Source organism: Archocentrus centrarchus, chromosome 13, assembly GCF_007364275.1.
Source record: "Archocentrus centrarchus isolate MPI-CPG fArcCen1 chromosome 13, fArcCen1, whole genome shotgun sequence".
Classification (NCBI taxonomy): domain Eukaryota; kingdom Metazoa; phylum Chordata; class Actinopteri; order Cichliformes; family Cichlidae; genus Archocentrus; species Archocentrus centrarchus.
This window is the reverse complement of record NC_044358.1, coordinates 16,578,648-16,601,377: the sequence shown is the minus strand read 5'-3', so window position 1 is coordinate 16,601,377 and position 22,730 is coordinate 16,578,648. Positions and strand designations below refer to the sequence as shown.

Sequence of the window (22,730 nt, the reverse complement as noted above, 5' to 3'; positions counted from 1 at the left end):
AAATAAAGACACTATCTCCTGGGCATTTGAAAGTTTTGGTTACGCATTTGTATGCATCGGTCCCTTTGAAGGAAGATATTTTGACATAAAATATTGAAGGCAGCAAGGGTGTAAACTTTGCAATTTTTAGTGCTATAAGGAAGCCTGTCTAGCACCACACTGTCAAGATGGCAAGCAGACTGCTGTGATGGAGTCCCACGAGTCAAGCTGCTCTTAACGTTCAGCCTCATTCATGAATCTTATTCATATACTGCTCTTTATTTACAGCCCCCCCCCCCCCCGGACACTGACGCCGTGCACATTTCAGCACACAAACAGAGTTCAGAGTAGCCACTGACAAGTAGACAAGAACAAATTGAACATGTTTTGTTAGTTGCTGTTTTTGCCAAATAGCTGATGCAAACTTTTGTGAGTAGGACATTGATTTTAATTGTGTGAATTTGCTCTTTTTCAGCTGAAATCAACGATATGAGCATATGCTACGTTCTGAAGGACGGGGACAATGCTACAAATGACATCTTTCATTTCTCCATCGAGGACAGCGGTAAGTTCCCCAATTTAAACATCATTCACTCTTGGAGTTATCCTGCGTGATCGCCATTATGTTTGAAACGAGCCCCCGACATGCTGATTTTTGAGGGTGATACAGTGAGTTTGTCATGCTGTCGCTCGTTAATAAATTCAGATTTCCCTGAGAAGGGAAAGGATTGCATCCACTCAACAATGTGCCCAATTAAGCAGAATTGCAAATCAAAAGGCGTATGCAAAGATGGAAGAGATTTCTATTATTTCAGCTTAAGTAAATGAGATAACGGGCATGCAGTGAATTAGAAGGAAAGATATACAGTTTATGGATAACTTTTGTTTCTGCCATGCTCTGGTGATTTTCCTTCAACCAGCAGCTCAGAAAAAAAGGAATGTCAGATCTTTTACACCTGTTAAAATTCTTATCTGAATATTCATTAGTGTATTCATTAGTTTGTCCTACTGCAAATGATGCCATAGGTAGGTCAGTCTCACTGTAGTCGCTCATTATTTTTTAGAAAGTAATGATTGATTTAGCAAGTTACTAATTAGTAGAGCTGTAGATATGTAATCAGGCGCAGGCTCTGTGAATGGTCTGAGGCAATCATGCCGCTGTTGCCGATTAGCAGAAGCAGTGTGCCTGACAGTGTGTCCTTTCTGCTATCCTTCAGCTGTGATGAGTGAGCACAAAGGACGGCTCTAATAGGGGCCCTCTTTTCCCACAAGCACCTCAGCGAGCCCACATTCTCATTTCTCATTTGCTGTGGCTTCAGTTTGATATTTGACAGGTTAAAATCAATCTCAACAGGTGGATGGGGTGCTAATCAGTGATGACTCAAATGCAAGAGCTGGTGCTGAACATCAGCAGTTGAGCCCATGCAGATTTTTTTGCTGCTGCGTAAGGGCTAAGTCCCTTTATTACTGTCTCACTTGAGTTTTTTTTTAATGGATCTCGGTGGGCCTCTCTCCCTCTTTGTCACTTTCTTTCTTTGTGTACCTTGCTTGATGCTTGATGACACACATATCCCCACACTGGTAGTTTATCTTCCAGACTGGCAATTAGATTCGCTCCTTTCAGCGCTCACTGCAAGACTTCAAAACAGCTTTTGTCTTATTCCATCCTCAATCATAGTTATGTCCTCAAACAAAACAAAGTATAAAATGGCAACAATCAGATACAGTGCACCTCTCTGAAATGTCATTCTTTGATATGGAAATTGTACTTTATAGTGGCACCTAAAGAGCTGAACAAATTGATGAATAATCTCATTGGATGGCCTATCCATAAGCACTCGACACGTACTGCAGTGCAGTTTTTGAGGCAATCAGTGAACATCTTTTTTTTTTTTTTTTTTTAATAAGATTTAAGCTGTGCTGGTGGCTGCCCTAAATCCCCAGACGGAGCCTGCAGCTCTTTGAACAGCCGTGTTGTGGAGGAGCTGAATGCTGTACGCTGGCACACAGCTGCACTATGTCATGTTCAGCAGTGGAAAACATTCTCTTTCTCACTTCAAGTTCATTGGGAAATTTACCAAACGCACTTGGCAATGCAACGAGTGCGAAAAGTTGCTTTTCATGTTGCAGCTGTTCAGTGAGATTCCACAAGTTTATGCCAATAGTTGTGATGAACTGTGAATATAGGCACAGTTTTGAGTATGTGCCTGCTGCTGATGGCTGATTTCCATAATTTGTGTGCTTTGGGATGGTGGTCATTGTTGAAACAGCACATGTTTTTCAGAGCTATTGGAACTTCTTCCAGGTGAGGTCCCTGCATTGGGATTAATACACCACACAAAGGGCTATAGGATTTCTTCTGGTTCCATTGTCAGTCCAAAGCATAAAGTGACTTAGAGTCTGCACTTATTACAGGGCAGTGCACTAATTTACTCCTGGCATGTATTTTCATAAAGGAGGATGAATGGAAAGTGCAAAGCCATTCATTATCCTCTTTCCAAATACTGATGGCAGTTTTATGTCTAACCGAAAAGCTTGTTTTAATTGTAGAAGCTGACATCATAGTTTCCCTAATAAATGGGTTGTCATGTTAACAGGGTACAGTCTTGGATCTTAAACTGTGCTTCTCTGCAGCAGCGCATTTGCAGTTTTATTTGTAAATGATGAGTTCAGAGCACAAACTGTGCTAGACTTCATCCATTGTACGGCACAGTTGTATTAGAGTATTGACTGAAGTAATGCCCTATGCTTTAAGTAGGCAGAAATTTTGTTTACCTAGATTAATTACGCTTGTGCAATTTAGACTGTTTCACTCAATTAACTCTGCTATATAAAGGAGGAGATGGGCTTTTTGCTACAAGTAAAAACAACTGGGCCACATCCCAAAGTGCTTAGCATTATTAATTAGTGAATAATACAGAATAATATTGAATTTACTTCAAAATTATGCTGCATATTATGTGCAGTGGTCTACAAATGTGCAATCACTGGAATTTGCGTGTTTTATGTGTGATTTCTTTAGTGTTTTAGAAGTCAACACTTTTACAGCTGTATTTGAGGTGCTTTTGCTAAAAAGGAGATGACAGGGTGAGTTTTGCCGATGATGCTTGCATATCATTTTTTGTCATTCTTGTCAGAGCTTTGAATGAATAATTGCATACAGATTTGAATTTGTGGGTGTGTGCTGTTTTGAGGAAACTGTTGCCTGTGTGTGTGTGTGTGTGCTGCTCTTGTTATTCTAAGACAGTTAATTGTTGTGTTTAGTAGATGGACTCTAGCCCCCCCCCCCCCTCGTCTCCTGGGGATTCTGTTGCATTCAGGTGAGCTTACCTGAGCACACACAAGCCCTCGCATTCCCAGGCAGTTGTTTACGGAGCTGATTCCCTGTCTGCCTCCAGCCACTCAGTCAGCATCACAAATGTTCTTAATGACAGACACACTGTAGTGGTCTTTGTTTTTCATTCCAGGCGCTTACTGCCTTCTTCTTCTTCTTCTTCTTTTTGTTTAGGTGAGCTACAAAAAGGCAGAGAAAGATCATTTGCGCTTTGGGAAAAGAAATATATTTTTTAAGGTCAAACTCTGCAGGCGTGCTCAAAATGTCCATGTTTTCCTCATTTGACTAATGAGACTTGTTCACTATAAGAAGTATAGAGTATGCAAGTCAATAATTCAGATTTGTAGTGAAATGGGTCAGCAGTGGGGGAAAAAAATAGAACCATTTTCTAACATATTTGCTTTTATGGAAAGCTCAGAGACAGAAGGGTTTCTCCTCTCCTGTTTCCAGCGTGTGTCTGCAGAGCCCACCTCAACAAGCATGTTTTGTTTGTTATTTCTGCTTCACGTAACAAGATTAGCTCAGGTCACCGTGAGTGCCTCGACCTAATAAATCCCACAAACCATTTTTCACCTGCAGTTCCATCTGATATGCGCGTTGTCAACATCTTTCATGTTATCGGCATGTAATCTTTTTCTGACACTGGGTGCATACTCCATCTTCTTTGTCTCCCCTCCTAATTCCAGGTTTTTTGTTTTTTTTTGGGGGGGGGGGGATTATCTTACTCCTCATTGTGTGCTAGAGCACAACAACACTAAGTGTAGAGCATGCACTCACATGCAGTTGTGAGGTTAGTATAGATATATGCTATAATATCCCCATCACAGCACAGGAGATGACTCTGCAGTTTTGCAGCATTTCTCGCCTGTTATTAATGAAACTGTCTCTCCTATACTTTTCTTGTGGGGTATAACATTCTCTGTCCTTGGGACTTGCGGTTCGAATCATATTCATAAAGTATGCTTTAAGCTTCAGCAAATTACATAGCCGCTCTCATTGTAGTTTAAAGAGGTGTTCGGTTTTCTTCACAGTCCATCTGTGCTGCAAATAATAAAATCGGGGTTTTATTGTTATGGAAAAACCGTTTAGTGATAAAACATCTGGGCTTTGATTATAGAGCTGTTCCTGGGCAACAGCTGCTTCACTTTGGGGATGAAAAACTGAATTAGAGAATGGATTTAGGCTAATCATTTTAGTGGGAGAGTGATTTGTGTCTCTTACCTGTCCCTCATGTCGTCAGCAGCTAACTTTGTGTTATAATTCTCTCACCCGTCTGCATTGCAGTTATGTTTGCGATGTTTACTACCCAGCAGCAGCCTCCTGTATTCAACACAGCATAACGAGTTCCCTTTCCTTTAATGTGTGTGTGTGAAGAGCAGAGACGACTTAAATGAAACCATATCTGCAAAGAGATGCAGCGACTAACCAAACAGATGAAAAACCCGTGCTCGTCTGTGAGGGGATCAAATATTCACTGTTATCGAGCAGACTTGAGACAACATATATATTTTTTAATGTAAATGTTTTTATTGATGATAAAAGATGATAATAGACTTCTTCCAGGCAAGAATGTCTAAACATGTTTCAAGAGGTTTCATTGTTCTGTAATGAATTAGGCACTGAATGAGCCAATGAAGGCTTTTCTTTTCTTTTTCTTTGCCCAAGTCTGTTGGAGCGCTATCAGCCCGTCTGTTAGTGCTGTGCTTCCTTTTTTCCAATGCAGTTCATTTTTCTCCTGAGTGCAGATTACTGCTCCATATTTACAGTGCATATTTAGTCAGAAAGGCATATTCTGCTGCCTGAGATGTGTCAGAAAAAGAGAACACCAAATCCATTAATGATAATGATTTAGAGCAGCCACAACAGTATCAAATTTATTTTTCATCCTGGTGTTTGTCCTGATTATGACAGAGAATTTGGGTGAATTGTTGCTTAAACATCTAGGGAACATACTTGCTGATTTATACTGATTTGCCTTAATTTACCCATTAGAAAACAGAAGGGAAGCCCTGTTTGATGAGTCTGTTCTCTCTGTCTTTGTGTGCTGCCAAAGTCTACGTAGCCAAGGTTAACAAAGCAAAGGCACATTCCCAAAAGTATAGAAACCCCAGGCCCAGGCTTGTTCACTGGATGATGATATGTGTCGTCATTACTGCCTTAGGATATCAGTCTAGCAGAACTGAGATTCCTCTGGTGAAAATCCCCATTATGTGGAAAAAAAAAAAAAAGGTTAAAGTTTGTGTCATCAGGTTTTAAGACAAATATCTAAAATGCATGTATCAGGGGCAGAATTAAAGAAAAGAGACTTCAGGCCAAATTAAACAATTCTGGGTTTTCTGTCACATTATAATGCCACCAAATGAAAATCTCTCTCTCTTTTCAAAGCTCTCTTTTGTGTCCCGTGTGATTTTTGACCTTCTGAAATGGTCCGAGGGGACAAACAGCGGGGAATCTGAGTGTTTGTGATGCTACAGTTGCTGCTGTAACAACTCTCTTTTCACAGGAGCAGAGCTTTTGTTCAGTTTTGAAAAATCACTCTGGATAATGTGTTTTTGGTCCCCGAATCCCAGCAGTGGACCGGAGCTGCTCCTCTCTGCCCTGCTGCATGATAAGCCACTGACAGCTGGGCTGAGGCTGCAGCGTGTCACAGCTCTCTCCAGCTATACTTGGAGCCCTTTGTAGGGTGCACCTCCTTTGTACACACATTTCATGCGCATACACAGTCGCACACACAAAGCATCCACCCATCTTTCCATCACAGGGCCAGCTGTCTGATTTCATAATCGCAGATGAGGCTGGCACTGCTAAAATGTTTCATCAAGATGCTTGGCATCAGCTACAGTTTAATTGATAACGGTTTTGTCTTTGATTTCAAGCTGTTGTCTCTTTTGATTAGAGTGCTGTGATGTAGACCAGGAATTCTTTTATTGTGATATCATCAGCATTTTGTTAGGAGGGACAGATGGGTTCAAGATGGGGTGGGATTACATCAGGGATCGGCTCTGAGCCCCTGCTTGTTTGCCGTGGTGATGGACAGGTTAACAGATGAAGCCAGGCAGGAGCCTCTGTGGACTGTGATGCTTCCAGATGACATTGTGTTCTGTAGGGAGAGTAGGGAGAAGGTGGAAGACAGCCTGGAGAGGTGGAGGAATGCTCTGGAGAGAGGAGGAAGGAAAGTTAGCACAAGCGCGACAGAATATGTACGTGCGAGAGGGAGAGGGAGACGGGTGTAACAGTGAAGCTGCAAGGAGCCATCCAAAGCAACGGACAGTGCACAAAAGAGGTGAAGAAGAGAGTGCAGGCAGGGTGGAGACGAGTGTCGGGCTGATTTGTGACAGGAAGATAGCAGCAAGAGTTAAAGGGACGGTTTGAAAGATGGTAGTGAGACCTGCTATGATGTATGGTTTGGAGACGGCAGCACTGACATGAAGACAGGAGGCTGAGCTGGAGGTGGCAGAGCTGAAGATTTTCATTGAGAGTGTCCAGGATGGACAATTAGTGTATCAGAGGGGCAGTTCAGGTTGAGCAGTTTGGAGACAAAGTTAAAGAAAGGCAAGGCTGAGATGGTTTAGAAATGTGCAGAGGAGGAATACTGGATTTATTAAAGAAAGGATGTTCATGATGTAGTGAAGGTGGATATGCAGAGGATTGGTGGGACTGAGGAGACTAGGGACAGGGTAAGGAGGATGCAGATCACTCCAAAGCAGAAAAAGATCTGCATTTTGATATGCAAAGGAAATGCATACATGCGAGGGGAACTGAAGATGATGCACAATTTGACGCAGACTCTCTTGAGAAGGTTTTTATTTTCACACATGGTAGGAGTGCGTCTCTGGGCTCTCATCTCATGAAAGGTGCTGATGAAACCCTTTGGGGATTCTGATCAAGCTCCCACTCACCACCACCACCTCCTTTCGATAAGTGTAGCCTGATACTCAGGATATGAGGAGTCATCGTGTTGAGAAATAGGGTGGGGGTGAGCAGTGAAGGAAGATGAAAGATTGAAGTGCTTTGTTGGTCCCTGTATTGGAGAGAGCAAGGCGTCAAGCTGCTTCCTGTCGCCTGTAGGGATGACATGAATGTGCTGATGTGCACTTCTCTCTCTGAACACTGCCTGTGTTGACAAGTTGTGAGAGCTCAAATGTAGCAGGTAAACTCTATGAATTCAGCCAGATCTACATATGAATATTAATGATCTTGATTTTGACTATAGATTTGATTTGCTCTGAGCAAGTGTTATGCAGTCAGTAAGTATCAAGCTTCTCTCCATTTCAAGGAATATATGACAACCTCTAATGGTGGTTATTTAATTCAGAGAATATTCCTGTCTCTCACTCCACCTATTCTCTCTCTTTTTGATTCTTCTTCTTTTTTTGTACAGAGCTGAAGGCAGTGTGTGTGTATATATATATATATATATATATATATATATATATATATATATATATATATATATATATATTAGGGGTGGGACTCGATTAAAAAAATTAATCTAATTAATTACGAGCTTTGTAATTAATTAATCTAAATTAATCGCATTTTAATCGCATTTCAATATTTGACATGAGAAATATTAATTTAAGTTTAGTTGATGAATGAATCAATATACATAAGCTTACACTTCAAATTTTTGTTTATTTTCCCACCAGTCTACTACACAGACCAACAAAGGGTGGAAGTGCTCCTGTGATAAGCAAACTCCTGAAATTAAAGTTAAGCATCATAACTGGATAGTTTTATTCAACATTAATGTCTCACTTGTTATAGTTGGAAATTAATCATTCTCTCAGCTGTATTCCTTGATGTTGAAATGTGTTATGCTTGTTTTAACAGCTTATTTTGAATTAAAGACTTAAAATTAAACCACAAAAAGGAGAAAAAGTTCGTTCTCCGTTTAACCAGCTGCTTTTACACAGCTGTGCTTCACACTCACGGTTGCTAGGCAACATGAGCTACAGGTGAGGACAGGTGACGCTGATATGAAGGCTAGCCGCTCACGTCCTCCCTTTGCGGTCTTCGTGGGCTCTGAAGGACGTGGGCCGGGTCCTTCGCAGGATGCGGCCCCTGAATTTGGACATTGTGCGTCGATATAATCTGTATGCCTGGAACTCGTGCACTGAGAAACGTTCCACGGTGCAAAGTGCGTAAAAATGCGTTAAAATTTTTAATTCGTTAATTTCCCCGTAATTAATTAATCGAAATTAACGCGTTAAAGTCCCAGCCCTAATATATATATATATATATATATATATATATATATATATATATATATATATATATATATATATATATAAAAATGTCCAGTGCTCAGATTAACCCTTCCCCCTGTTAAGAAAACCACAGGAATGTCCTGCTGCCAGAAATTAACTAGCCCATGCGTGGGCTTATCTTGGTTTTCCAGCACATGAGCTCGGAGTGAAGAGTTACACATTAGCAAGAAAATGGGACAAGAGAAGGAAAGAAAGGCCAGAGGAAGCAAGTCCAGACAACTGAGCGGCCTCGCACAGGGGCCACATGTTCCTGCTCATCTTCTCAAAGCCGTTACATTCACTGCTCTGCATTACTTCAAAGGTGGTCGGTGTTCAGTGAATCGCATGCAGCAGCAGAACATTTAGTGCTATTCAAGTTTTGAAACATCAGGTGCAAATTTAATTTAAACTTCAAAAAGGGTTGATGATATTTTAAAGGACATTCAGTGACTCTTAAAATGTTACAAAGCAAAAATTATTATTTTTTTGCTTTTTTGCTTCTTCTGTAACTCAGACATTTAGCTGCTGTCCTTCATATCTAATAGTTTTCAGTCCGAGAAAAATTAAAATTCAGTGCATCGCATTACTTTATTCCATTCCTTGGGATGCCAGGTATCTGTGGTCCAGGCAATGCTGAGCATCTTATAGTGAAAGTATATTGTAATGCTGTGCAGTATACTGTATATAGATGCCTTGCAGCAATATTTTTCTTGTTATTTGACGCTGCTGTAACTATATAGGACTCACACAGAACTCATCAATGTAACAACAAGAGCATCTCTAACTTGCTACCAAAAGTTTTTTTTATATCGTAGAGTTCACCATCTCCAACAAAGATTTCTAGAAGCTGTTTTGAGAATGATTCGATGCCCCCCCAAAAAACAAATTCCATTTGATTTTGTAAATTAAATATTGCAAGCATCCTTAGAAGTAGTCTTCTTTTAACATGCCAGCACATATTTTTGAACCCAGGGCTTGTTCTGCTGCACAGGCTAATCTTCAGTCCAATATTACAAGGAGAAGACAATAACAACACTAAGTCCTTAGACATTTTCTTCGCTGCTTTCATGAATGCAGAACAGCATGCTTATCTTTAACATGCAGGTTTGCACAGTTCTACTCAATGGCTCCTTTTCACCAATCATAAACAAAGGGCCAACAGTCATTTAACACTTCTTTAGGAATTACCATTTCAGCTTTTCGGGGAGCATTTTGCTCCGAGGCGAATGCTTTCTTACATGTGAGGATTTAGAAGTAACAACTGTGAAATGCAGCCGAAACGCGTTGTTATAGCCGAAGCCGGTGGAAGCCGGCCCAGCAGAGTCGAGAACTGCCCGGCTTTATTAGTATGGAGCACATGAGTCTGTGGGACTGGGATGGGGTTTTATATTCTGTGGCCTCACACTGCTGCTTTCAGCAAACAGTCCACCATTATTCAGTCTGACAAGAGAGCAAACACTGAGCATTCAAGGGTCAAGAAAAAGCGCGTCCCCCTCTCTTTGTCAACTCCTGTCTTCCTGCATCCTTATGTTTCTTTGTTTTCTCTCACATATTCGCACTTACCCTTGTACCTCCTTGTTATTTCACTACCTCTATTCTTCTGCTCAGGCGCCAGCAGCATTTGAGAATTGAGGTACATTTAGCATATGCACCTGCAACAATGTAAGTCTTCAGCTCCTGGAGCGGAGGCTGATTTTTCTCCCTGAGCTTCTTTCCTCAGTCTGGCAGTTTCTGAAATGACTTAAAAGTGTTTTTTAGTCGCTAAGATAAGTTTAAAGGGAGTGTTATTCTTTTATTCTTTACAACATATTATTTGGGAAGGTTTTTTTTTGGTTTTTTTTTAATAACGCCATCCAAATAAAACTCAAAAAAGGTTGCTAATATGTTTTGGCACCATTTTCCCTTTATGCAGCCTTTTCGGCAGGTCACAGAAGATTTGCAGGTCTATCTCAGCAGCTTATGCGCCACGGTGTTCACACTGTACATAATTGACTGGTAATGAGCGAGGAACTCCTGATTTGAAATCCACTGTGACCTTTACTTGCGAATGCTGGAGAAAAAAAAAAAAAAAGCCCTGTAGTTGCTAATTCAGCCTTTTGTTGTAACTTCCCTTGTTATTGAAAGTTGAGGCTTTTGCTCTCTAAACCGTGTGGCTGACTGTTAATTAAGACACTCGAGGCCGCGTTCTCTTCGACGGGCTGGAATGCTATTCAAGGGCAATCAATGAATACTTTGTCTGAGCTCACCTATACAATCAAAATATACAAAGCCCCCAGGCTTTGATACTTCTTTTGGACAGCGATGCAGAAGAAATTTTGGTGCATTTTAAATACCCTGTGCATTTCATATCGAGCTGAACATTTGTTCTAAATCTTTATATATGAAATGCATAAATATTTGTATATGTATATGATCTTGCTAAGTACTGTATTTTCATCAAAGAGAAGGAAAAACTTTAAAAACTTACCCATAAACCCATGATCAGACCTCTGGGCGCTTGTATAGCTTGTGTGCCGGAGGACTGCTGCAGCAGCCCGGGTCCCATCCGCTCTGCTGTCCTATCAATAAAGGCTAAACGCCAAAAATAAATCTTAAAAAAACACAGAGCGGTCCTCACCTTCAGTGCTTGGCTTGGTGCCCCGTGTAAAAATGCAGATCACAGAGATCCACTGCAGGGTTGTGTGTCCAGAGCTGGCTGCACGCTGCTCCTTCAGGTGTTTGGAAATATTCTAGTTGAACTAATATTTGAATGCATTAAGTTTTAACTGTTAGTCGGTGTCCATAGGCACATCTGGGACTTTGAATTTGGAAATACAATGAGCACATTATTACCCTGAATTTCTGTAGGGGTTTTTAAATATTTAAATGACAGTTTATTGTTCCTCATTAACTTTCAAAAATGAATTCTCTCCTGTTAAAGTATTCCCACTCATCTCAGATGACGTGATCTCTGCACCCACAAATACATCATTTGTGGCAGTGTGTGAGGACACTGGAGTGTGAAGAAGACTACCAGGGCACGAGTGACCTTTCCCTACAGTCACATTGAACTCTACTTCCTCTGCCACATTTCCTTCCTGGGCACGAATAAAAGAAGCCCCATCTGAAATAGGAGCTCTGGGAATTCCTCATTCCCTTTTTACGCATGCTAGTGGCTCCTGCTGTTCGACCCCAAAAGAAAGTCACTGTGCAGTTTCCACAACAACCCGGTGCTACAATTTGGAATCAAAAAGTGTAAAGAGGATGATTGCTCTAAGGATCCTTAGTGTCAAGCAGAGGGTAGAAGAGAGTATTGAAATTTTGAATGGCATTCTGTGGATGTTGGGTGAAACGTTGGTTTAAGTTTAATCTTAATAATTAGGAAAAAAAAAAAACCTTTCCTAATCACAGTCATCATAGTGATAAGTGTTACCCCATAAAATCTCAGGTTAGGAAAGATGTCATTCTAACTGTTGCGTTCCAAATTTGGAAAGCAGTCTGAGAGTTTAATCACCTTTGGGTTCAGAAGTTAATCTCAAAGAACTTTTCCCACTGAGAGCAAAGCATTGCTTGCTTTAAGCCTCGTATGGCTCTCTGACCTGGCACCTTTGTTCAGAAGCACCTCGAGCCTTCCTTTGAGCATCCACAAATGTTGCCCCAGGGTGACCACCGAGTTGGAGCTGACACAGATGCAACAGCAGCCAGAAAGGACCCTGCTGGAGCGGCCGAATTTATGACAGACCAGTTCCCTGAAAGTCGGCGCTGATAGAAAAAGGTTTAGGGCCTGTGAAATCATAACCGTTCTAAATCTTTCAAGCTGCGGCCAACTCCCCACTCGTTACTCTGCATAAGGCTTAGGGTGATTAGACCATATCGCTCTCTCTCTCTGCTCTGCTATGTGCTTTTTTTCCCTTCAACAGGATTATTAAATCCCTTTTCCCTTAATTGGAGAGGTGAAAAGTATGTTGATATAGTCTCACATACTATGGACCTCAAAGCAAGGTCATCTTATAGGATATGATTATTGAACTTGTTTACTTTCCATCATGTTAATTAAAGTTTGTTGTTACTTTGAAAGAAAATTAGGTATTGATTTTTCTCTAACTTATATGTTAATGCAGCTAACAACCAGCCCGCCAGTCTATACATCAGCTGAGGCGATACTGCTGCTATTATGCAAACCAAAAGTCTGACTAAAATCACACAAATGCTACATGTATGAAGACTCAGAGTAGAGACCATAAACAGCACGAAAACACCTTTGAGGACGCTAAACGACAACATCAGAATGTGTTGTAATTATAACACGGCTGAAAGATCGAAACAATTTTCAGGGGCACCAAGAATATTCACCAAATGTCACCAATTACTGCTTAACGGCAACCTGATCAGTAGATGCAGTGCCTTGCTCATGATCCACATGTTGGTTAGACAGACTGATTAACACTCCTCATTATCTTTTGACGCTGATTAAAAGATGGCATAAACAATGTTTTTTTTTTGTTTTTTTACTTTTGAGAGAAGAAAAAAAAATGACAGTTTGATAAAGTTTTAGAGGAATTGATGCAACCTTGTATCGCAGCAAAGCGTGTAATAGACCTGCTGGTCCACTAGAGGACACAGTGTGGGTGTCATGTTTTGCCTGTCCAAGGTGTAAAATACCAGCAATTATTTATTTAAAGCCAACAAGCAGCCATTTCCATCCATCCATCCATCCATCCTTCCATCCATCCATCCATCCATCCATCCATCCATCCATCCATCCTTCCTTCCTTCCATCCTGGAGCCTGTCCCAGCTGACATAGGGCAGGAGGCAGGGTACACCCTGTACAGGTCGCCAGCCTGTCGCAGGGCCAGCACAGAGAGACAGACAACCGTTCATGCTCACATTCACACCTATGGGCAATTTAGAATAATTAACCTAACCCCAGTAAGTGCATGTCTTTGTACTGTGGGAGAAAACCCACACAAACACAGGGAGAACATGCAAACTGCACACAGCGAGATTAGCAGCCATTTCAACTATGTAAATACACAGTGTGTCTTTTGTCCTGTCTTTCTGCCCTCAGCCCCAACCAGCAGCGGCAGATGACTGCCCCTCCCTGAGCCTGGTTCTGCTGGTTCTGTTAAAGGGAGTTTTTCCTTCCCACTGTCACCAAGTGCTGCTCATAGGGGGTCATTTTGACTGTTGGGTTTTTCTGTAATTATTGTAGAAATATAAAGCAGCTTGAGGCATCTCTTTATTGTTATTTGGTGCTATATAAATAAAATTGGAATTGAATATCAGCCACCTAGCTTCATCTTACCTGGCATAGATGGAGCCTGGAATGTGCTGCTTCCTTCCTTTGTCTGTGGCGACTTGTTGGCTTTAAATAAATTATCGCCCTCTGTTGGTACTGCAGCTTAAACATGTGCGTCCATTTCCTGCCTAGGATAGGCAAATCATGACTCCCGGTGGGTCTATCGCACGCTTTTCTGTGATACTGGGTTGTTTGATGAATGTTGTCAATCACAAATGAATTTGCTGACTTTTAGGCCCCCGGTGCAGGTGTGGAGGCAGCATTTTGTTTTCCACACCACTATTTTGATATATATATGTATCTCTTGGCTTTTCTCCAACATACAAATGTACCCAAATTTTTAAAAAACTGAGTCAAATAAAATTTTATTCTGGAGTTAAACATGCTCTGCCCTCACTCTCCGATTGCTGTGAAGTTACGCTTAACAAGTGTCAGGATTTCATACATTTATTCATAAATAAATAAATTCAAATGAAATGCTCCAATGGCTTCATCTTGCAGCAGGATCTGTTTTAATTGCATTTGAAAGAAGTGAAACACGCAAGACTACACAAACCAGAGCACTGAAATCGCTCTGTTGGTCCTGTGCACAGCTAGTTATCCTGCTATATTTGTACTGATGTTTCAGTGCTGAAATGTGCAGAATCAAGATTCAAGGCAACATGTTGGAAGAGTGGTTAGCACTGTCACCTCACAGCAGGGTTGGAGTTTGAATCTCTTGTTTGGCTGGAGCCTGCCTGTGTGGAAATTGTATGTTCCTCGTGTGCCTGTTGGAGTTGTTTCCAGGTGCTCTGGCTTCTTTCCAAAGTCCAAAATCTGCATTTTAGATTAATTGGTGATTTCAAATTAGCCATGTGCATGCAAGACAGATGTAGTTAGTGCTTAAGTGTTTAGAATAATGTGCTTCATGAATATGAGTGAAAACATGAATGTGGCTCACAGTGTAAATTGCTCTGAGTGTGCAAAAGTCCCATAATCCCAGTCCATTCCAGTACAGTTTAGCAGTGAATTTATAGTATACGATCACTGAGTATTTTTAGATACGTTGTGTCTTTTGTGTTTAAAAGGATTCATCGGTTAGTCCCAGTTTATCCTTCCTAATAAGTGCAGTCCAACTCTGTGGGCAAACAGTCGCCTATCTGTCTGCCTGGCTGAATGAACAGACGAGGGTCCATGGGGCACCGGGGTCCGCGATGCTTGACGGTGACCAAATAAGGGCTGACTGCAACATGTATGCAGGGAGGAGACCGGTTTCTAAGTTGGCACAGTGTAGCCTCTCACATTCTTTGGCCTCTCTCAAAAGGCTTCTGTCCTTCATCACACATCCACTGTGTGAGCGGACAGAACTCCTGCAGCTACATGAACTGTACGAGGGGGTCTGCGAGACGGTTCCTGTATAAGGTTGGCTGTAGTTAAGTGGATGTTTGCAGAGTTTGACACTTATCTCTAATATTTAGTGTGACATACACTCCCAGTGCGTAGCGGCGTACTGTGAAACTAACAAGACAGAACAAAGGTAGTTTGTCAATCCAGTGAATTAATTAAGATTACCCAGAGAAAATAAGGATTATGTGGAAATGCGGTCTAATATTAAATCTAAGGCTAGCACTGCAGAGCAGACCTGAACACAAGTGATACAGATATTCACTAAATTATGTCTCACTGCTCTGAGACCTAGTTAAAGATTAACTTTGGTGTTTTCCTTTGGGCCTCTTTGAAGTGGAATTAGTCCAGCCCCTGCTTATCTTAATTAGAAAGAAATCTAGGGGAGTGAAGTGGTCCTCTGGAAATGAGCACCTCCACTCTCCAGCTCCCTGAAGCCAACACTAAAGCTCTCAGAGATCTTGAGGACTCCTAAACTTAATGTTTTCTAATGTCATTCTGGGACTATATATACTCTGGTATAAACAGCGAACATAAATATTTTTTTTCTGAGGTTTGAAAGTGTGGTCATAAACTGTGTCGTACTCAGTCTCTCATGGAGAGGAACAGTGAATAATTAATGGAGCTGGTTCATGGCTGTGAATAATGCTAAAGGTGAACAGGTGTTTAATGTGAGCGATCCTCAAAAAAACAAAAAGCTCAGTTTGCTGCGTAAACACTTTCTTCAGTGTCGTGTGAATACTTATGAAAACCAGATCATGAACTTCTTTTTTAACTGATTCTGTATTTAATATGTCATTGTGCAAATAATCTGTCGCTTCCAGTTTCTACAACTACGTATGCTCGAGATCCATTACATGCTATATCTGTTATAGAGTCCAGACAAAAAAGTGAAGGCAGAAGGATCGCTGAACCTTCTGTTTCCATTGGCTCAGTGGATGACGGGCGCCACAGCTCAGAGATCACACACACAGTGTTTACTGGTGGCATGAGTGACGCGCCGCTGGCTTTAATCCAAATAGTGTAGGGAGGTCCTGTCATACATAGGTCACCTGTCTGCAGAAGAATGATGTGGAACACACAGGAAGCAGAAACCCTACACTGTGGTAGACCTCAAGAATGCGCAGCTTATTAAATGTGTCACGTTTCCATAGGATGTTGTATTGTCAGTTCATTTTACATCACAAAAGTCATGTTTTATACGTGCAATCTATTGCACGCATAAAATATTTATTTAAAAATGTGTTTTTCTCTGCACACATCATTTTGTATTTTAGATTATATTGTGTTTCTTTGTGCTCGTGTACTAAAAAGCATAACAGAGCCAAACAGCTTGATTTTATTACTTCAAATTTAACGCCACATCGACTTCCCAAACAGCTTTTCCCTCCGGAATTGTCGTTTGTGTCTCGTGACAAGTGATGGAAATTGTGTCATAACATGGTGCAAACATTTTTGCGCCTACCTCATGAGCTACTTAATCTCACCATCAGTACTGGCAGCTCTGCCTGCTAAAACAGAAAAATGAGGTGTTGTGCAGTAACGCCGTGCCGGAGCAGACAAAGAAAAAAAAATTCTGAAATGTTATTACGCTGCCAGATAGACCTTTTGATCAATATTAGATAGCTAAGCTTTTCACATTTAAACATAATTTAAAGTCGTGCACAAATGCATTAAAGTTGTGTGTCAAATAGCAATTCATCTATTATCAGACAGAGAAATTACAGTAATTCTGTGTTATGGACAGAGAAAAAGCTCAAGGTTCACATTTTTTTTAGGCACCCATGTCCATCTGAACTGGATCTGTAGTTTTAGCATCTTCTTTTGGACTTTACTGCATTCTTAATCTTCTCAACCGTACAGTAAATCCTCTGTCTGCTTAAACACATCAAAGTAAATCAATGTGTTCATTATAGTTTAATAGCATAAATAATACAACGAGCTTTCTGTGAGACGAGGCGGGGAAAGAATTCTTTTTCGCCACTTGTCCTGGTGCATCACTTTTTAACTTTCAGCCAGTTAATGCCCCGTAGCGTCAGAAGCAGAGATGACACGGAGACTAAAGGCCTCGAGTCGCTCAGTGCGGGGAAACATGCACAACACCCAAAGTAACAGGTGCAGAGAATATTTAACATGTGCGCGCACACGCTCAAGCATGCACGGAGTCACCGAACCTCATAACGCATGCACCCTCACACATAATAAAACACCCGGGGTGAATGTGTATAGGTTTTACCCTTCACAGGCAGGAAGGAAATTGACACAGTAGACTGATTAGCTGGATGTAACAGATTTACTGGCTGTAATGACAAGAACGGGGTGGAGTAGAAACCCTCGGTTGTGCCTGACATCTGCAAAAGTAGCGCTTTAAAACCTCTGAACAGTGTCCCCGCGCCCTCCTGACAGTTTTACTTTTATTTTACCGCTTTCTGAACTGCCAAATGTTCAGCGGCTCATTCATCTAAGGCTCGCCATTCTCAACCATTACAGCACCAGCCAGACAATCTAGCTGTGCAGTCTGCTGGATGCTGGATGCATTTGGATTTTTATATTAACCCGCGTTTTATTATTTAGAATCTCAGCCATTGTTCTGGAAGTGACCGTATTAAAATGGGTTTCTGTGTGTGTGTGCGTGCGCCCATTTTTGCTGGACAGAGATTGTGTATCTGTGTTTGATGCCTGTCTATGTGGCTCTGCTTTGAGTCTTTATGGTCAAATAGTTGCAGACATGCCCTCCAGGACTATAGCTTCGCCCTTTGAGTGCAGCTTCAAAAGGCAAGGATGAAACAGCCCAGTTCAGACAGGAAACAGACACCTTTTATCTTAATCAGAAATGAAGCAATTAGATGGCACAAACTGTTTTCCTTTTGCATAAGGGCTGCGCACACTGCACACCTCCCACTGAGTGCAGGCTAGAAGTCAAAGTCAAAACCTGAGGGTATGCAAGAAACCATCCTAATAAGGGGTGTTGAAAATTTCTGGATCACCTTTAAATCAAAACGCCGTGCCCATTTTTGGATGATTAAGCCCTTGTTTTCTTTCTGTGTGATGAATTCTAAGTAGCCTTTTCAAAAATAAACCCTTGAATATTTCTGTGGCAGGAGGCAACAAGCTGAAGAACCAGCAGTTCCGCCTGAACTGGGCTTGGATTTCCTTAGAGAAGGAACACTACGTGGTGGACGAGGAGGCCAAGTTCCTGGAGGTGGTGCTGAAGCGTAGGGGCTACCTGGGAGAGACTTCATTCATCAGTAAGCAGATTTTGCATTTCATTGCATTCCAAAACAGTGACTAAAAAAATGTCCATAACCAATCTTAAATGTTGCAAGAAAGCAATGGGAGGATTTGGATACATTTATCGTATAAAGCGTTCATCATTTTATGAGTCTGGATCTGAATCAAAAGAGTAAATGAAGAAATGTTGAATGTTTGTACAACCTTGGTCAATCATAAATGATTTGCTTGCTGTTTTGCTCCAAGATTAACCAAAGATTAACTCACCAAATTCCACTGAGTGCGCTGGTTTGTTTTTCAATTATCTCGCTAACGTCCAAATACACAGAGAAGCAAACAAATAGTCCTCGTCAGAGGGTTTTAACTTTTTCAGCACCTGTTTGTTTTAGTCCGATTACTTGAGTGCCGGAAGCCACCGCATTGTCGACCATTCAGCGCCTCAGCAGCCCACACGAGCGTGCTGTGCTGTATTTTAGACAATTGTAAAGCTGACCTAGATAGCCAATAGGGTCACACGGGTTGCGACCTTTTACCTCTCTCTTCTGGATGGTATTTACGTTCCAAGCACACAATAGCAGAGGACGCTCCCCAAGGGGCTGTGCTCGCTCGTGAGAAAGGTCAGCTGAACTTAGGGCCTGTGGAGAGGCGCCACTCCAAATGTTAGTCGAAGCAATTTAGTGTCCAGAACTAAACGACTGATAAGTGTTAGCACAGTTTAAAAAAAAAACAGTTGCTATAAGCATTTATGAGTGGCAGGAATTCTGACTACTGGCACCAGTAGCCTGTTTTAGTGCTGCCATTTATTCTGTCCATAAAGATGAGGTGTAATTAAAATGGCCTGATGCTGAAGGTCAAACCCCACAGGATCATTTACTGTACTGTCACCTGCAACTTTGCACACTCGAGAGCCCCAAGACTAATGAAACATCTCTGAGGGGATATGCAAATTTTACTGACCTTTACAGTGCCTCACACTGCACAGTATGACTGCTCTACCTTAGGGACTCTTTATATTATACAGCTAAATGTGATAAAATGTATTTGTTAATGTATTTTATGGCATTTAGTGCTTATTAAATGGGTGCAGCGGAGTGAGGAAGGAAGGGGGAGAAAACAGGCAGCGAAGGTCCAGGTGATATAAATATGGTAGATAAGGATTCAGAGGAAGACGTAAATAAAAAATTTTAAAAACTTATAACAAGAATTAAGTTACATTTTGCTGTGTGTGTGCATGTGTGTGTGTGTGTGTGTGTGTGTGTGTGTGTGTGCAGTCTGTGTGTGCAGTCTGTGGGCTGATATTAAACAACAAAGCAAAACGCTGTTTACGAGGAGGTCGGACAAACAATCAGATAGTCGTGGTTTGCTTTGGTTTTCTGGAGCACGGGTGCTGATTTATTAATGACTGCATTATCAATTAAAGACGCTCTGCTTTTAACTGTGGATGCACTGTTTTCATTGCCCGTAGGAAACACGTTATGTATAAAATGACTGCTGCGTTATCAGTGCTGTGTGCTGAGGTTTTAAAAAGCAAAGTTTAACTTTTCACAGCAGTTTTCTTGTAACTGCTGCAGCATTAAGGTGGATGAGAGTAGGAAAGCTCTGCCATTATGCTTTTATGATACCCAGAACAAAACTAAAAAGACAAACTAAAAGCAATAGTTTCTCCTTCTGAATATATGTCATAAATGTTTTTATGGTCTCTGTTTCCCATAGCAGGAAGTATATCTTTACATTTACAGGCCTGGATTCTTTGAACATACAACACTTTGTTCTAATTTTGTCCAAACAAGTAGTCCTGAAAGTATTTTTTTATTTCTAGCCATAAAAGAAAAACATTTAGTGTCAAACTCTATAGCACAACCTTATTGGAACCTCTGGTCAATAAAATCCATGACACGCTTTAATGCAGCACTTCGGGTTGGTTTCAGTTTGAAGTAGAACCTCGACAAAACGCTTTTAGTTTAAAAATATCTTTTTTCATTTTATTCATCATTTATTCGGGTGCTTCAACATCTCTGCCCTGTTCCGCCTGCAGGCACACACCCAACAACAGAAACCCTGTCTTAGAAAGGCAGTATCCTTCCTTATAAAATAAAATCCAAGTGCATTCATAACATTCTCACACTGATCATTTGTAGTTTCCCACCTCCTCTGCTGTGGTGAGACTAGCGGAGCAAAAGCAGTAAACTGTTCGAGTTAACTGGCATGAGCAGGACTCCGGAGCGATATGGCACCTCAGGCTCTCTGCCTCAGTGTTGTGATGAGATGCCGCCTGATCCCAGGTCAGTGCCTTCACACGAAGACAGGATATCTTATCTTGCCTGACCTTGCATGAATGAACACTGATCTGAGGACCCAAATGATGGCCTGCTGCTTCTCTAGCCAATGCGCACAGCGCAGTTCACACCGGTCTGTGAGCCCAGCCGCTGCGAAGCCTCGGTGACTGCTGTGAACAGGACCGTCCAGTCCAGGAGATGCACTCAACAGTAAATCGTTGTCTCTCCTCTCACACTCTCTGAAGACTGATGATATTTCAAGCTCCATTAAACTTTATTATTGCATGTCAGCGCATAGAGACATTTTCCTTCTGTCTGTAAATGCATATATTTTTTTTTATTTTCATCCAAAAAAGTAGAACCAACCCTAAAGCTTTGTTTTCCCATAATATTGTTGTTTTCTGCATCTATGGCCGCTTGCAGGACTTCAGTGTTTTTTGGGGTTTTTTTTCTATTTATTGCCAGAACCCTGCTGCGTGTTGTGTGGCCAGTTAGCAAACACAATGGAGAGGCTGTGTGACATTTCACCAGCTTCAGCGCTCCTGCTCAACAGGCATCCAGCCAGTGTCACAGCAGTGGTGACTGTAAGCTCCATCAAACAGCTCACATGCTGAAGGTCAGACAGTGCAAGTCAGCCTCCAACCACTTCTGCTGAGGCCAGGCTGACATGAGGAATAATGGTGTTTATTTCCACCATGATCATCTCAAAGAAGGCTGCACCCACGAGACGGACAGATATTGTTGAGTTAGACTAACTGAAGCGTGAGATTTTCCAGGTTTCACGAGACATGAAGAGCAGTAGTTTAATTGTATTTTTGTATAACTATTGATACACAAATGTCTACGTTCATACACAAAGGCAAATGTAAAAGTTTTAATGCAGAAGGTTGCAGATTTTTTACAGAATTTTCAGATGTTTGTTAACAGCGAGTTTGTGATGCTCTTTCTAAGGTATTGGCACAAAGGATGGCACTGCAGAAAAGGACAAAGATTTCCGGGGGAAGTCTCAAAAACAGGTGCAGTTTAACCCTGGCCAGACCAGAGCCACCTGGAAGGTCAGGATCCTGTCAGATAGCCGGTACGAAGTGTCCGAGACCTTTCAGATTGTTTTGTCTGAGCCGGTGATGGCAGCCCTCGAATTCCCAGAGGCTGCTACTGTAGAGATCCTGGACCCCGATGATGGTCAGTATTGATTTGACTTCTTTTTTTTTTTTTTCCTTTCTGCAATCTTACACCAGAACATTTTTCATTCATGTTTAATATTAATATTATTAATATTTTATTCTGTTAATATTAAACAGAATAGGTCCTCTTGTCCACGCCCATAATTTTCCTTTGACCTTTAGCTTGAGGTCAAGGTCGCTGAGATTTAAACTTGTCAGGGATTTGTAGTAGATGCATCTATGGTGTGAAGATTTTCTGAAAAACTTGACCTCTGACCTCTCACCTTGACCCAGTTATGGCAAAAATTTAATCAGGTGATCAATACCCTGCCCCCCCCCCCTCGCGGCGTGGGGTAAAAAACAGAGGGATGATGCATTTATAGGGGAACTTGGTAAAAGTGAAATTATATGAAAGCGATTAAATTAACAACACCTACTCTCAGCTATGTTTATGTTTAAGGGGTCGATTACTTTACAGGACATTAGAACACACAACACTTTAAATACAGCATTTAATCACAAGTACACTGAAAGCTTAGATGAACTAATATTATCTTAAATCAAGCATGAAGATTAAAAATAATGAAAAAAAATGCAAAGTGAATTCTTTGAGCAATCGCTGCGACATAGGATACAACACGGACACGGCCGCACGTGAAATTATCGTACTGTAATTATGGACAAGCCGAACAGAGTTTCTTAAAACAGCTCGTCAGTAATAGAGACGAGACGGAGAACTGCATGATACAAATATGGATATAAATATGGATAATGTCTCTCCTCGTCCCATAGGGCTTCAGCTGGTGAAAGAGAAGCGTATGCTGTCAACAGTGTAT

At 41.3% G+C, this 22,730-nt stretch overlaps 1 protein-coding gene across 2 annotated transcripts in view; it reads left to right on the top strand.

Annotated features, from left to right (window-relative positions):
- frem2b (FRAS1 related extracellular matrix 2b) overlaps positions 1-22,730 on the top strand; it is a 50,970-nt gene that overhangs the window by 5,671 nt on the left and 22,569 nt on the right. For both annotated transcript variants that reach the window (XM_030744565.1, XM_030744564.1), the window contains exons 2-4: positions 455-544; positions 18,326-18,472; positions 21,683-21,913. In XM_030744565.1, coding sequence (XP_030600425.1) covers positions 455-544; positions 18,326-18,472; positions 21,683-21,913 — 468 coding nt within the window. The remainder of the gene's footprint in view (positions 1-454; positions 545-18,325; positions 18,473-21,682; positions 21,914-22,730) is intronic.